Here is a 12,372-nt window from a genome sequence, read left to right on the forward strand (position 1 = left end):
TGATGCCGTACGAGTAAACACGGCGAGCGCCAGGTCTAGGTTTAAGCGCGTCTGGTGGCTCAAACAGCTGCTCATCCTGCAGTGACTCACTCAGGTGCTGCTGGTTGCTGCCGACAACCTTCCATTGTTGTTGGTTTGGATGCAAAAAAAAATAAAATCACACATGATGCGGCATTTCACACAACACGGAAACCGACATCATGATTATTTAGGCAGAAAATTCCAGCAAAATATGTCCTAAAATATCCTTTTTTTTAAAGCTCACGAGTCTATATGGACTCGTTTTAAGCTTCATTTGGTTAAAGTCTCATCTTCTAAACTATTATCGATGCTGCTTTTAGGCAAAATGAAAAATTCAGTGTCATTTTCTAGAACATAGTTTCTGCAGAGCGGCAGCAGTAAGCCTCTGCCCATTTCCCATGATTCCTTTGTTTACATTCTCTCCCGCTCACTAAAATTATTAGCGGTGCAACCAAAATGGCCGCAGCATCGTAGCTGTCCAGCCGTCCAGTTCCGATCCAGATTCCAGCTCAGACCAGGAGAACAAAGACGTTCATGTTTGTCTGCAGGTGGATCCATCAGAATGGAGCAGAGCAGGGAGACTTTGGCCCCGCCCATTTCCATTTTTAAGTCACAACTGAGAGCTTTCCAAACTGTTTTTTTTGTCTGTTCTGATTCATCACAATGATAATAAAGCAATACTCACAATTTTAAACATCAGGAAATCCAACAAGAACAAAAAACCAAAAACATCATTTTCATTGGAGTGGATCTTTAGTCAGATTTTGTGTCTCAACTTTTTCATTCAGATTTCTGTACCGTTCCTGAAGATGTTCTGAATTTCCAGGCATGAGTCCAGATCATCTCAGGATCAGCTGATCCAACAATTAAACAGCACTTCCTGTTGATACACAATAAAACACCTGAAACCACAATAGACAATTCTCTCAGGAAGACGATTGAGTGTTGAAAGATTGTAAAATGTCTTAAATTCCGACAAAATGATGTGAAAGTGTGAAGCAACAAGTCTTATTTATATATATAAATATATATTTATGTGTGTGTTTCTGTCGGATGAAGCCCCTCGGTCCCCCCCCCCCCCCCCCCTCACCTAAATGATGATGATCCACACATCATGGCTGAATGAAGCCACCGGGTCTTTCAGCTGCAACACTTCAATCTGCTCCTATTTTAAACTTACTTGGAGGAAAAAAAAGAAGTTTTTTCTTACAAAGAACATGAATTTAATTCTGTTTGAGCCCCCACCATGTGAGGACCCTCCTTTACTCCAGGAGACGGCAGCTGCTGGTTTGTAACTAACCTGTGACGAACTTTGATTCACGTAAAAAAACAAAAACCCTAAACATTTTTATGTCCACATCGTTTGAGGAAAAAGAAAGTTAAATCCCTTGAATGTTTCATTTTTGCTGCCAAAGCTACGTTTGCTTTTGCTGAATAAAGAAAAGCCCAGGAAGCTGAGATGCTTTCACGTCAGTCAGTTTTCTGACAGCAGCTTGATGGTCGCCGTGACAACAGGCTCTCAGCTTTTTCACAACATCTTTATTGAGTTTAAAGCGCAGTTTTTAACATATTTACAGACTTTCATTTCACTTCCTAGTCCAGTAAAAACAAATAACTTTCACTTCTCAAAGTCTTCGTGGAGCCGCCTCAGTTTCCTCCTCATAGGATGGGGAGGGGGGGGCAGACTCAGGACGACACGGGCACTGAAGGAGACAGAGGTGGAGGTGGGGGGGGTTTATCAAAAACAAAGGGTTGGGTGGAGCGGTGAAGTCTCTCCTAAAGGACAGCTTGGACCATGCAGAGATTCAGCCCCGCCCCGCCTGCTGCGACCTGATGGGGGGGGGGGGGGGACGCCACGAGGTCTGTCAACTTAAGGAGGGACGATAAATCAAGTTTTTTTTTATTTTTATTCAAGATTTATGAGGCTCAGCAGGAAAATCGGAAGCCTGGAGATCCAGCTGAAACATCTGCAGTAGAAGCAAGAAAAGAGCCACGGCTCTGAGGAAGCTGCTGCTGCTCCTCTGGCTGTTCCTCTGGCTGTTCCTGCGGCTCCTCTGGCTGCTCCTCTGGCTGCAGGAGCAGCAGGAGCAGCCGGTGAAGGTCAGCTGCATCAGCTAACCTTCACTGGCTGCTCTGCCTCTCACCAGCTCTGGCCAGAGCAGCAGCAGGAACAGCCAGAGGAGCCGGTGAAGGTCAGCTGATGCAGCTGCTGCAAACTCAGAGAGCTGATTCAGGTTCGATGTTTGTCCTGAAGAATAAACATCTCACAGACACAACGGTTCCTATTTTCTGAGTTAGAGACACAAACCAGCTGAGATGTCAGGAACCGGCGTTCCTCACCGCTGATCTGGATCAGAGGAAGAGCGTTCTCCGTCTCACATTTATCCCCTTTGGATTTCTAAAAGTGGTCTTCCTTTTTATGACACACTGATGAGTCTTCAGCTTCTCTCTGCTCAGCTTTGCAAGTTTGTAAAAATAACTTCTAGGTGACTATTTTTATGTTGTTTATGAAATGGGAGAACGGCGGTCACTGAAAGCTGCTCTTCTCCTGAAAACGTTTTCGCGCTCCTCCATGGAGACGGGAACGGAGAAGCTTTTGGTTCCTCCACATCTCTCAGGAGAGGGAGAGCGGACCTGGAAATGATCGTCTCAGACCTCAGCTAGATGCTGAGAGGATGAGAACACAACCAGATGAAGGTGGGGAGACGAATGTAATTGTAAATAACCCCCCCTCCCTGAAATAGATCAAAGCAGAAAGAGAAAGTCCTGCGGTGCTGAACACAAGGAGGACGGAGACGCGGCGTCTCATTTATTCACCTGTCAGTGCTTTGGCCCCGCCTTCCCATACAAAGTGCACAAACATGGAGGGGGGGGGGGGCAGTTGTAACAAGAACATCAACAGAAGCTGACATGAAAATGATGTGAAGATCTCTCTGAGAGGAGGGGGTGGGGTGGAGGGGTGGGGGTCAGAAAACCTTACAAAGTAAAGCAGCTTCTGAATAGCAGCAGAAAGTTCTGGCAGTCCCACCATCATCATCATCATCTGTGGTCCACATCTCTGCCTTAGGCTGTCTGACGGGTGAAGTCTTTGGGGGGGGGGTCCAAGGGAAAAAGGGGAGGGGTTTGTCTCCGTTACCTAAGGTTTCCCACCGACACACCCTGTGAAGTCCTTTATATCTCTGCTGGGAGGAAATGAAGCCCCCACTCCCCAAGAGTCTGAAGGGTTCCATCCTTCGGGGGGGGGGCGTCCTTCTGAAAGAATTCACAGATTGTCACAGAACCGGGGGGGGGGGGGGGGGGGGGGGGGGGGGGGGGGGGGGGTCAGAGTCCATTCTCTCGTCTCCCCGGCTCGTGTCCAAACGCAGAGGAGTCTCAGTGAAGGTGTCTCTGGTGTTGGTGGAGGGGGGGGGTGTCTTTGTCTTGTGATGCGGCAGAAAGTCTGGGGGGAGGGGGGGGGGGTCTATCTACCGCTGAGCAGGCTCACTGCCAGGCAGGGTGATGTTTCCCAGGTGGAGGACAGGGAGGGGGTGGGCTTCTGTGTTAAACACCCAGCTCTCCAGAGGCAGCAGGTCGTCACTGGAAAACAACAGGTAGAGATACCTGCAGAGGGAGGGGGGGGGGCAGACATGTCAATGAAGAGATTCTAGTATCAGAGCTCCATTACTCTGAAAAAAGGCAGCAGCATCAGGAGTTAACAGTAGAAGAAGAAGCCCCTCCCTGCTTGTCTAGTGTGAACAGGTCACATGACCCGTTCAGCCTGTTCACCTTAAAGGCCCGTTCACACCGGGACGAATTTCGCCGGCGATATTCGCCGACGTTTAACACCTCGTGACTAAACAAAGGGCACCAATGAGAGTGTGCACACCGACGCGAAAAAACGCCACGCGTCAAAAAAAAAAAACGCCTCGGGTTCGGTTTTTTTTGCCGACGCAAATTCAACCAATGAGAACGGCGCTATTGCACACGTGTCTGGAGCTTCTGAAGTTACAGTAAAACACAACTTGGGGGCGCTCAAACACAAAACTGCCTTGCTGAGCACACATACCAGCGAAGAAGATAGACGTCAAGTAGCGTCTACACTGCCGCGAAGAAATAATGACGGACATTCTAAAATACCCCTGAACCAAGCAGCAGTTGGAGCAACTGGTGCTTGAAATATTCATGTTTTCTTTGTATTATTCTGACAAGCGCCTAAATACTTGCTCTCTTCTTCTGAGTGAAAAGCGACTTTAAGAAGCGTAAAGTTGCGCAGCGCCACCTTGTGTACAGGAGTATTTCTGTTTTACATTAAGCGCCATCTAATGTCAGGGAATAAAATTGCATGTTCGCTCAGCTAATCGTCAGCGAAAATCGCCTGGGTGTGAACACAAAAGACGTGGCGAAAAACGCTGGCGAATATTCGTCCCGGTGTGTACGGGCCTTAAGACAGTTCAGGTCTTTACTAGAGAACAGCGTGGCGTCAGGAAAAAGGCTTTTTGGAGATGACCCAGAGCTACAGCCTCTAAAGGCAACGGAGAAAATCCAAACGGTCAAGATTTGTTTGTCAGGAGAATAAAAAATAGTAAAAAGTAAATGTGGAAAATGTTTTTAATTTAAAGAGAAGCTGAAATTTATGGATGAATTCTACAGCATTTGGACATTTGATGAAAAACCCTGAAACTTCTCTGCTGCTCATTTCTAGAACAAGCTGCCTACAAACATGGCTGACTCCTGTGGAAAGGAGGGAATCCCGAGCCTCAGCATCAAAACACGAGGAGCGATCAGAAGTCTAAAACGGCAGCTTCAGGCAGCAGCTGCAGGGCGTCAACGTGAGACGGAAACGCCTTCCACACGGAGGAGGAGGGCGGCTAAGACGGATTCTGCTGGTGTTCCACCCATCTGAAGTGGTAAATGAGAGGCGGCCAGCAGAGGGCCTCAGAGAGCCATGTGGCAGACGCCTTCCTCCACCCAGCCAAGACGGTGATGAAGATGAGGCAGCACGCAGACATGACAGCTGCCCTTCACAGTAACCCGGCTGCATGGCGCCCACCGTCCTCTAATGGATGAGCTGCAGCCGCTGATCAGGAAGCCGTCTGCTCTCAGAGGCCAACTGCAGCAGACGGCAGCTGCACACCGTGACAACACAAAACAGCAGCAGGACTTCATCACAAATTCACCTCTCGCCTGCCGATTTAAAGGGTCTACCTTTAAAGGGACAAAACTTGAATTGAAAGCAGTCTTCTTTAATGCCTTGCTCATTAACAAACTGGTCAATGGACTGAAACACCTGAGGAATTATTTTATTTTATTTTTTGGGCTTTTCTCAAGGAGGAAAACTAAAGTCTACGTTTTTGTTGGTATGACTGCCTGTGTAGCTTTTTATTTATTTATTTTGTCTTACTTGGTTGAAGGGTGCGGTGGAAGGGGGGGGGGGGGGTGACTATCGTTTTGCTTTTGGCTTTTATGCTTAAATTGTTCAAATTTTGAAAACAAATACATGACAGAAAAATGAAATTCACCTCTGAGTTGTGGGCGGGACCGTAAGACTCATTTCCCATCATCCCTTTCCTACGCTCCCCCGCTAGCTTACAGCCCCCCCACCTGGTGATATCCAGCTGTAGAGTTTAGATCCAGATTCCAGCTCAAACGAGGAAATCAAAGACGTTCATGGATCTGTTTGACTGCAGGAGGAGGCATCCGAAAGGGGCGGAGCTTGGAGGTGGTAACGTAACAACCAGAAGCTCTACTTAAACAGCATTTTGTCATCGGCTCCTGATTCCCAGCGACGTAACCCCAAAAACACCAGAGTGGGTCTTTCATGAAAAGATGGATCGGACTCGACTGCAGTCGGTTTCTGATGCTGAGGACCACCAACGTTGGGCTTTAGCAGCAAATCTGCTCCTCAGATGAAGACTTACTTGAGAGTCTCGGCCAGGAAGAAGCTCTGCTGGACGTCATCGTAGGTCGGGTTGGACGAGTACACGTCCTTCACTCCTGAGAAGCCCCCACTCACCCGGCAGTACTTATCAATGGCCTGGAGGGGTGGAGGACAAAAAGGACACATAGGTGAGGACGGTGGCGGCAAAACGGAGAGAGAGAGAGCAGGACGAGCGGTAAACAAACGTCAGAAAATCTGGTTCAGTTCTTCAATTACAGGAACGGATTGTATTCTACGGAGCCCGTGACCCATATATATATATATATATAGATCCCACGAAATAATAATAGTCATTTATCCCGTTGTATTTGAAAGCACCTCAGTTACAGGGACACGTTGATTGGTCGAGATGCATGATGGGATATGTGGCATGTAGCCTCCGGATGTAAAGTGACCGTTAACGGGTCTGTCGATAAAAGACACATCCGTAATGCCGCTGCGGTGCGGGGAAGCAGCGAGCTCAGACCTCCTAAATCTTCTGATATTTTTCTTATTTTCATCAAGACAATAATAAATGGATCCCCTAGTTTGATTCTTGCTTTTATTTTCCCCCTCCTGATTGAATGTGGGTCACAGAGACACGGAAGTAGCGGCTTCTGCGGCCAGACGGCGAGCGTACCGGGACGTGAATAAACCCAGACGTGGAGACTTGATTACAGATGCTTCTGTAGAGCTTTAAAAATCAATAAATCCATCTCTAAACGTCCTTCGTGTGTTCCATTCATTGTCATGAGATAAACAGACAGAAGTGTGAAGGTCTCTGCTGTAAATCCAAGTATTGCTCACATCAGTGTTTAGGAATAACTTATCTCATGAATTATTATTTCGTGGGAACGAATTTTGTTTCATTTTTTTACCCATGTAGTATTCAGACAGTATCTCAGAAACTAAAAACCAACTAAATGTTTATTTCTTTTGTTAGTGACCATGGTATAAGCGGGTTAGTGGCCGATAAAGTGTCCATTATCAGAATTAACGCACTTTAAGGAAGAAAGCGTCCGACGCAAATGAACCTTTGATGCTGCTTTTCGTCTTTCTGAACTGCATATAACTGCCTCTTCAACCATAACCCCTGATGGATATTTCACACATGAGTAAACGTCCAGACAGGCCAGATTTAATCAACATAAAACAGGTTGTTGACAATTTTCACAGATGCTGGGTTGCTATGATCTGGCATTGCCTCATGCTGAATTGTATTTATGCATGTGGAGCGTGTTTGTCCACTGATTTATTCAGAAATCAGGTCGGGTTGCAGATGATTGGCTGGGTTCCTCCATATGTGGCATCACAGGATTGACACCAGCCCAGAGTAAAAAGGTAGAAGAGGTCTTAGGGACGGGATGATGGGATCTGCAGAGAATTCAAACGCCAGCAGAGGGCCGTTGTGTGGAACCAGAGCGAGCAGAAAAATATCTCCTGGAACTTTAATCGACCTTCATGTTGCCGTAAAACGGCGCCTGCATACAAACAGAGGCGGCGCCTCGCTCATCCACTTCACAGCCAGAACATGTAAGGAAAGAATTATCTTTGTCCTTGAGGTTTCCCACATGTGCCCCCCCCCCCCCCCCCCCCACACACACACACAGGTACACCCCCCCCTCCATCTTTTCCCTCCATCACGTCCTCAGGTGACCTCCCGCTTGTCAGCAGATTTACTCCATGAAGAGTCTGGACCATGATTCCCATTATTCATGCGCTGCCGCACCCGACGTGAAAATCCACACCGCAGCGACCCACAGCTGCAGCTACACAATATGTACACAATAGCGCACAACAAGCTGGAAGCACACAGCACTGTGTCAGAGCGCTGCAGCTTCCACACAACGACGCTCTGACGTCCCGTCGAAGGGACGTTTGGGAAACAGTCACGCTCTGCGCCGCCATCTGTGCTAAATAAATCATCCAGGTAAACAGTCCGTGGCAGTGAGGGGGGAGAAGCGGCCATGGCGTCCGGCATGACAGCAACATCGGCTTCACCCGCACGCCGGAAAGAAGCAGCGTTCCATTCCTCAGTGCGGGCAGACAGGTGAGTGCGCTAAACCCAAAGAGACGCACAGAGGAGCGTCCAGACAAGGCCGTCAACTGTCGTCCAGAAAAATGTCAGACAACGACGAACACGGCCCTCAGTGGAGTTTCATGAAAGAGCGGACATTTGTGTTAACAGAATTACAAAGTGTGTCGGAAACTCCACACACAGGGACCGAGCTACTGCAGGTTGGGTGGGGGGAACACCTTCAACTATTAAAACATCCCAGTGAGTCTCCTGATGACACACGACGTGCACACATGTTCAACTCCTTTATCATGTTGGGGGCTTTATGTTAGTATGTATTCCTGAACTCTGGGTTTGGTAGGCCTTTGTAGGGCCTGACCAAAATTCAATCATTAAGCTAAGCTGGCCCAGGGGAGGGGGTCATGGTCTTCTAAAAGATCATGTGAATTTTGGTTCAGGAGGGGGTTTAGAGCTGCTTTTGAAGTCTCTGCTGGTAAAATAAAGTTTTCGGTCACACTCTGCACCGGAAGGTGACACAAACATTAAACTAGTCCTCATAAAACATATATATTTGACAACAAAAGCCACTAAAGTTGATTATAAAAGGAGTGAGAAGACCAGGAACTAAAGGAATGGAGGCGTTTGAGTGGTGAAGAATGCAAGAACTAAGAAAACAAATGGATCCATGCAGATAATTACCACAAACTGCAGATAATAAATGAATATTAATTTGAAAATAATAACAAAAAAGAAGCCTAATGTATGAATTTGTCTTTAAATCTTTCCATCTTCACAAAAATCTTAAAAATGATCCTAAAAAATGTATGAATCCAAATCTCTCATAACGAACATGTTCCAATCCTCCAGAGCCAAATGTTTCTTTCCCGTCTCTGCAAACGTTTCCATGAACACACCTGCCTCCTATGGGCCTGAAAGCTGCTCCTCCTGCGTTCATTTATTCTGGCTCAGACGGGGAAGGAAAGAGGGGGGGACGTCTCCAACAGAGGAGCAGAAAGCAGATCACGGAGGACTTTGATAAAGGAGCGACTTCCACTCCCCGATAGAAGCTCATCTCTTTCAGGGAGCAGGGCAATAGAAGGCTTTTCTTTCGGCTTCGTTCTCATGAAACGTTTCAATGGCGTGATTGGACAACCGACGCCAGGATCCAACAGAATGTGCTGCTTCCACCCAAAGGGGGACGGAGGACGAATCCCACAATTTAGAAAGAACAACCGGATCCTGAGCTCAGCGGTTTCCCCGGCTCATGCGAAGCTCAAGAGTTTACATCTTCTTTATTAAAAAGAGAAGCGCGAGTTGGAAAACTGCTTTACAAATATTATAGAAAGCTTTGATTGAGTTATGGGAGAAGATGGAGCAGCAACCAGTAGAAGAAGACGTCTTCAAAAGACGATGGCGGTGGATTGGCCACGCCCTCAGGAAACCTGCATCCAGCCCTACAAGGCAGGCGCGGACATGGATTCCCCAAGGAAAAAGAAAAAGGGGGGGGCCTAAAGAGCTGGAAGCCCTCTGCTGACGGCTTCAAGACCACGGAGAAAACATGGGAACAGCTGGAGAGCTCTTGTATGCGGCCCATGTCCCAACCGGGGGCCACAGGTGAAAGAAGAAAAGGAGGAATTTAACTTTTTCCATGAAGTTTTAAGCAAACTGGTCTGGAAGAACCGTCTAAGAAGCAAAGACGGGGGTTGGGGGGGTCCTCACCTGTGCCGCCTCCCATCCCCACTGCCTGTATTTGGGATCGTGGGTGAACCTCCACATGTACCAGTACGTCTCGATCACCTCCGGCCGCAGGATGTAATACTTCTCGTTCTGCCGCACAGCCACCGCCTCCAGGCCGCTGTCGAACTTGAAGGCCTCCGGGCCGAGCTTCAGCACTGCAGGGAGGAAGAGGAGGGACAGTGATGATGCATGAAGGGACACTGAAACAAAGGCTCTGTTCCCACCCTGACCCCCAGCTACTGAAAAAACGTTAGAGTGCGGGACTATCTAGTGCCCGGGATTTACACCACACTCACTACTGTTTGGTTTTCTCTAAACAGTGACTATGACGTCATCGATATGAGCGCTTGGCAACGACCATTTAGTAACTCACCGAGTTCTGAAGATAATTATTAAAAAAATACATTTTTGGGCAAAAATTGTTCTGACGCGATGCATTGTGGTCTATATTCTCTGATCTCGTGGGCATCGATGCGCACTGGTTTTTCGCAGAGACTCTGGGTTTGGAATTGTAGATTCAGACAGAACTATGAGATGGTGAACACACTTTACAGTGAGTAGTGGAGGAATTGGGACAGAACTAAAGGAAAAGCAGAGCTGGTGAGGAAGGAGCAGACAGAGACATGATGGGAGGATTGAGGAATTAAACCAGACTGGAAATGAAAGATCCTTTGCTTGGTTTGTCTCCATGGTTCAGTTGCTGCTGATTACAGGTCAGTGCTTCTACAAATGAGCTTGTGAGCAATAAAAAGCTGACTGACTTTACTGCCTTTTTATCTTTGATGGCATATTTCACAGATAAACTGTGAGAGCATTAAGTTTCCTCCGAGTCTTTTGTTTGGGGTTAGAGTGTTTCCTCATGCAGTTTGTGTGCAGTCTGTGGTTTCAGCTGTTCCCTCCTTAACGGAGTCTCATTTCAATCACATCAGTTTGAATAAAAAGGCCAAAGTTTTGACTAATGATAAATATAAATATACTTATTTGCTTATGTGAGAAGCAGGGTAATGTCATTAATCAAACGAAGAATAACAAAACTTAACAACATCGACTGGAATTACTGTTCAGGAAATGACCAAAGGAGATGCTGGTCAACCACGTATATCACAACATGTTAGTCGTTTATAAATGAGCATGGAAATACAGGCCAATACTGGATCATCTGAAACAAATGTAGTTCAGGTTTTTGCTTTAAAGTTCAAGTATGCTTTTATTTTGAAGGGTAAAAAGAAAGTGCTTCCTCTTTTCTTCCTTGGTTGATTGGTAAATATTGACCGTTCTGGTTCAAGCAGAATACCTTAGCGTTTCGGTGTGATAACGTACAGGTGGGTAAACCCTCTGATGTGATGACGGGGGCAGGAGGGGCAAATCCAGCAGCATTTATTAGGAAATACCCTCTAAGCTTTGTTTTGAGTAAGTGTGCTCCGGGGGCTTCCGTAGGACTGGGAAACTCTAAATTCACAACAGATGACGGCTTTGGAGAGAAACTAACGTCTGCTGATCACATGCAAAAGTCCAGTCCAGTCCAGTTCTGTGTGGGCGTGTTCTGCACATGTATGACACTGACTGATGTCCACACATCCATCCCTCATATGTCTGTGTCTCTCTCAGTCAGTTTTAACAATAAGTCAGAGAGATATTGAAAGGACTTTTTACAAATTAGGGAAATTCAGTCGGAAAAGTTGATCAAAACTGAGTGGAATGTGAGTTAAATTGTGACCCAGTAACCTTTGATGAGCCAGAGATGAGTTTGGATCACGGTTATCATGACGGATGCCGAGTCCTGGAAAACTCTGCTCTTGGTTCATTTCATTACACCTCTTCTTGCATTTTTGTGTGTTGCCATAGCAACCTGGTCTTTTTCTCACCGAGACGTTATACTTCTTGACAACAGGCGCACACATGAGCACGATGCACTCTGGTATTTCTGAACTGACATCTATTGATCTCAGCGGTCTCTGTTGAATAAGAAACGATGGTTAAGCTCCAGGGACCGAAAAAATGCAAAAATGATGAGATAAAAGAGCAGCTTCCATCTGCCAGACTATGAGAAATGATCTGTGATTAGAGCTGACAGCAGATCCACGTGGGTTTAACATACAAGGCGCTTTGGTGACACAGCTGAAGCATGAACTAAAAACAACAATCAGGTTTCATGTTGAAGAGCGTTTTCTTTGTCTTTTTATTTATTTGTTACATTTTGTGTTTTAAGTATATATACATATTCTTTTTATTAAAGGGGAGGGAGAGGGGGAAAGTGTGTGTGTGTGTGTGTGTGTGGGGTAGAAGAAAAAGAAATAAATAAATAAAGAGGGAGGGGGAGAAAGTGAGTGGATACAAGAGCCGAGTTTCTAATTTGAATAGGTTATGATTTTAAGCTGAGAAACATTTATACTAGATCTGCAGAAAGACAAATATTACATCCAAACGTGAAATTCTGACACTGAGATGACATCTGTCCATCAATCCATTGTGTGTTAGGGGGAGGGATAAAGCAGACGGGGAGCAGTGTGCCAGTGTGCACATGCACGTGGGGGTGGAGCTACATGCACGCCATGTGATCATTAGGGGAACCAGATCCTCCCCAGCCAGACCAGGAGAGAGGGGGAGACCCCCGGACCAGGAGCGTCCCCAGCAACGGGACCCAAGCAGCCCGAGCAAGTGGGCCCCGCCCACCCACCCGGCCGGGTGCAGAGGAGGCCCC

At 46.8% G+C, this 12,372-nt stretch overlaps 1 protein-coding gene across 2 annotated transcripts in view; it reads right to left on the reverse strand.

Annotated features, from left to right (window-relative positions):
• Nucleotides 1–1,540: 1,540 nt before the first annotated feature.
• Nucleotides 1,541–12,372, reverse strand: part of man1a2 (mannosidase, alpha, class 1A, member 2) — a 105,127-nt gene continuing 94,295 nt past the window's right edge. The window contains exons 12-14 of one of the 2 annotated variants that reach the window (XM_023950575.2): nucleotides 9,654–9,826; nucleotides 5,919–6,034; nucleotides 1,541–3,621 (exon numbers count right to left, since the gene is read on the reverse strand). In XM_023950575.2, the coding sequence (XP_023806343.1) occupies nucleotides 3,486–3,621; nucleotides 5,919–6,034; nucleotides 9,654–9,826 (425 nt within the window). In that variant the 3' untranslated portion in view covers nucleotides 1,541–3,485. Of the gene's footprint in view, nucleotides 3,622–4,995; nucleotides 5,127–5,918; nucleotides 6,035–9,653; nucleotides 9,827–12,372 lie in introns of those variants that run through there. The other variant, XM_078939856.1, reaches the window with a different exon arrangement.

This window comes from Oryzias latipes, chromosome 21, assembly GCF_053564925.1.
Source record: "Oryzias latipes strain Hd-rR chromosome 21, Olatipes_Hd-rR_3.1".
NCBI classification, from domain to species: domain Eukaryota; kingdom Metazoa; phylum Chordata; class Actinopteri; order Beloniformes; family Adrianichthyidae; genus Oryzias; species Oryzias latipes.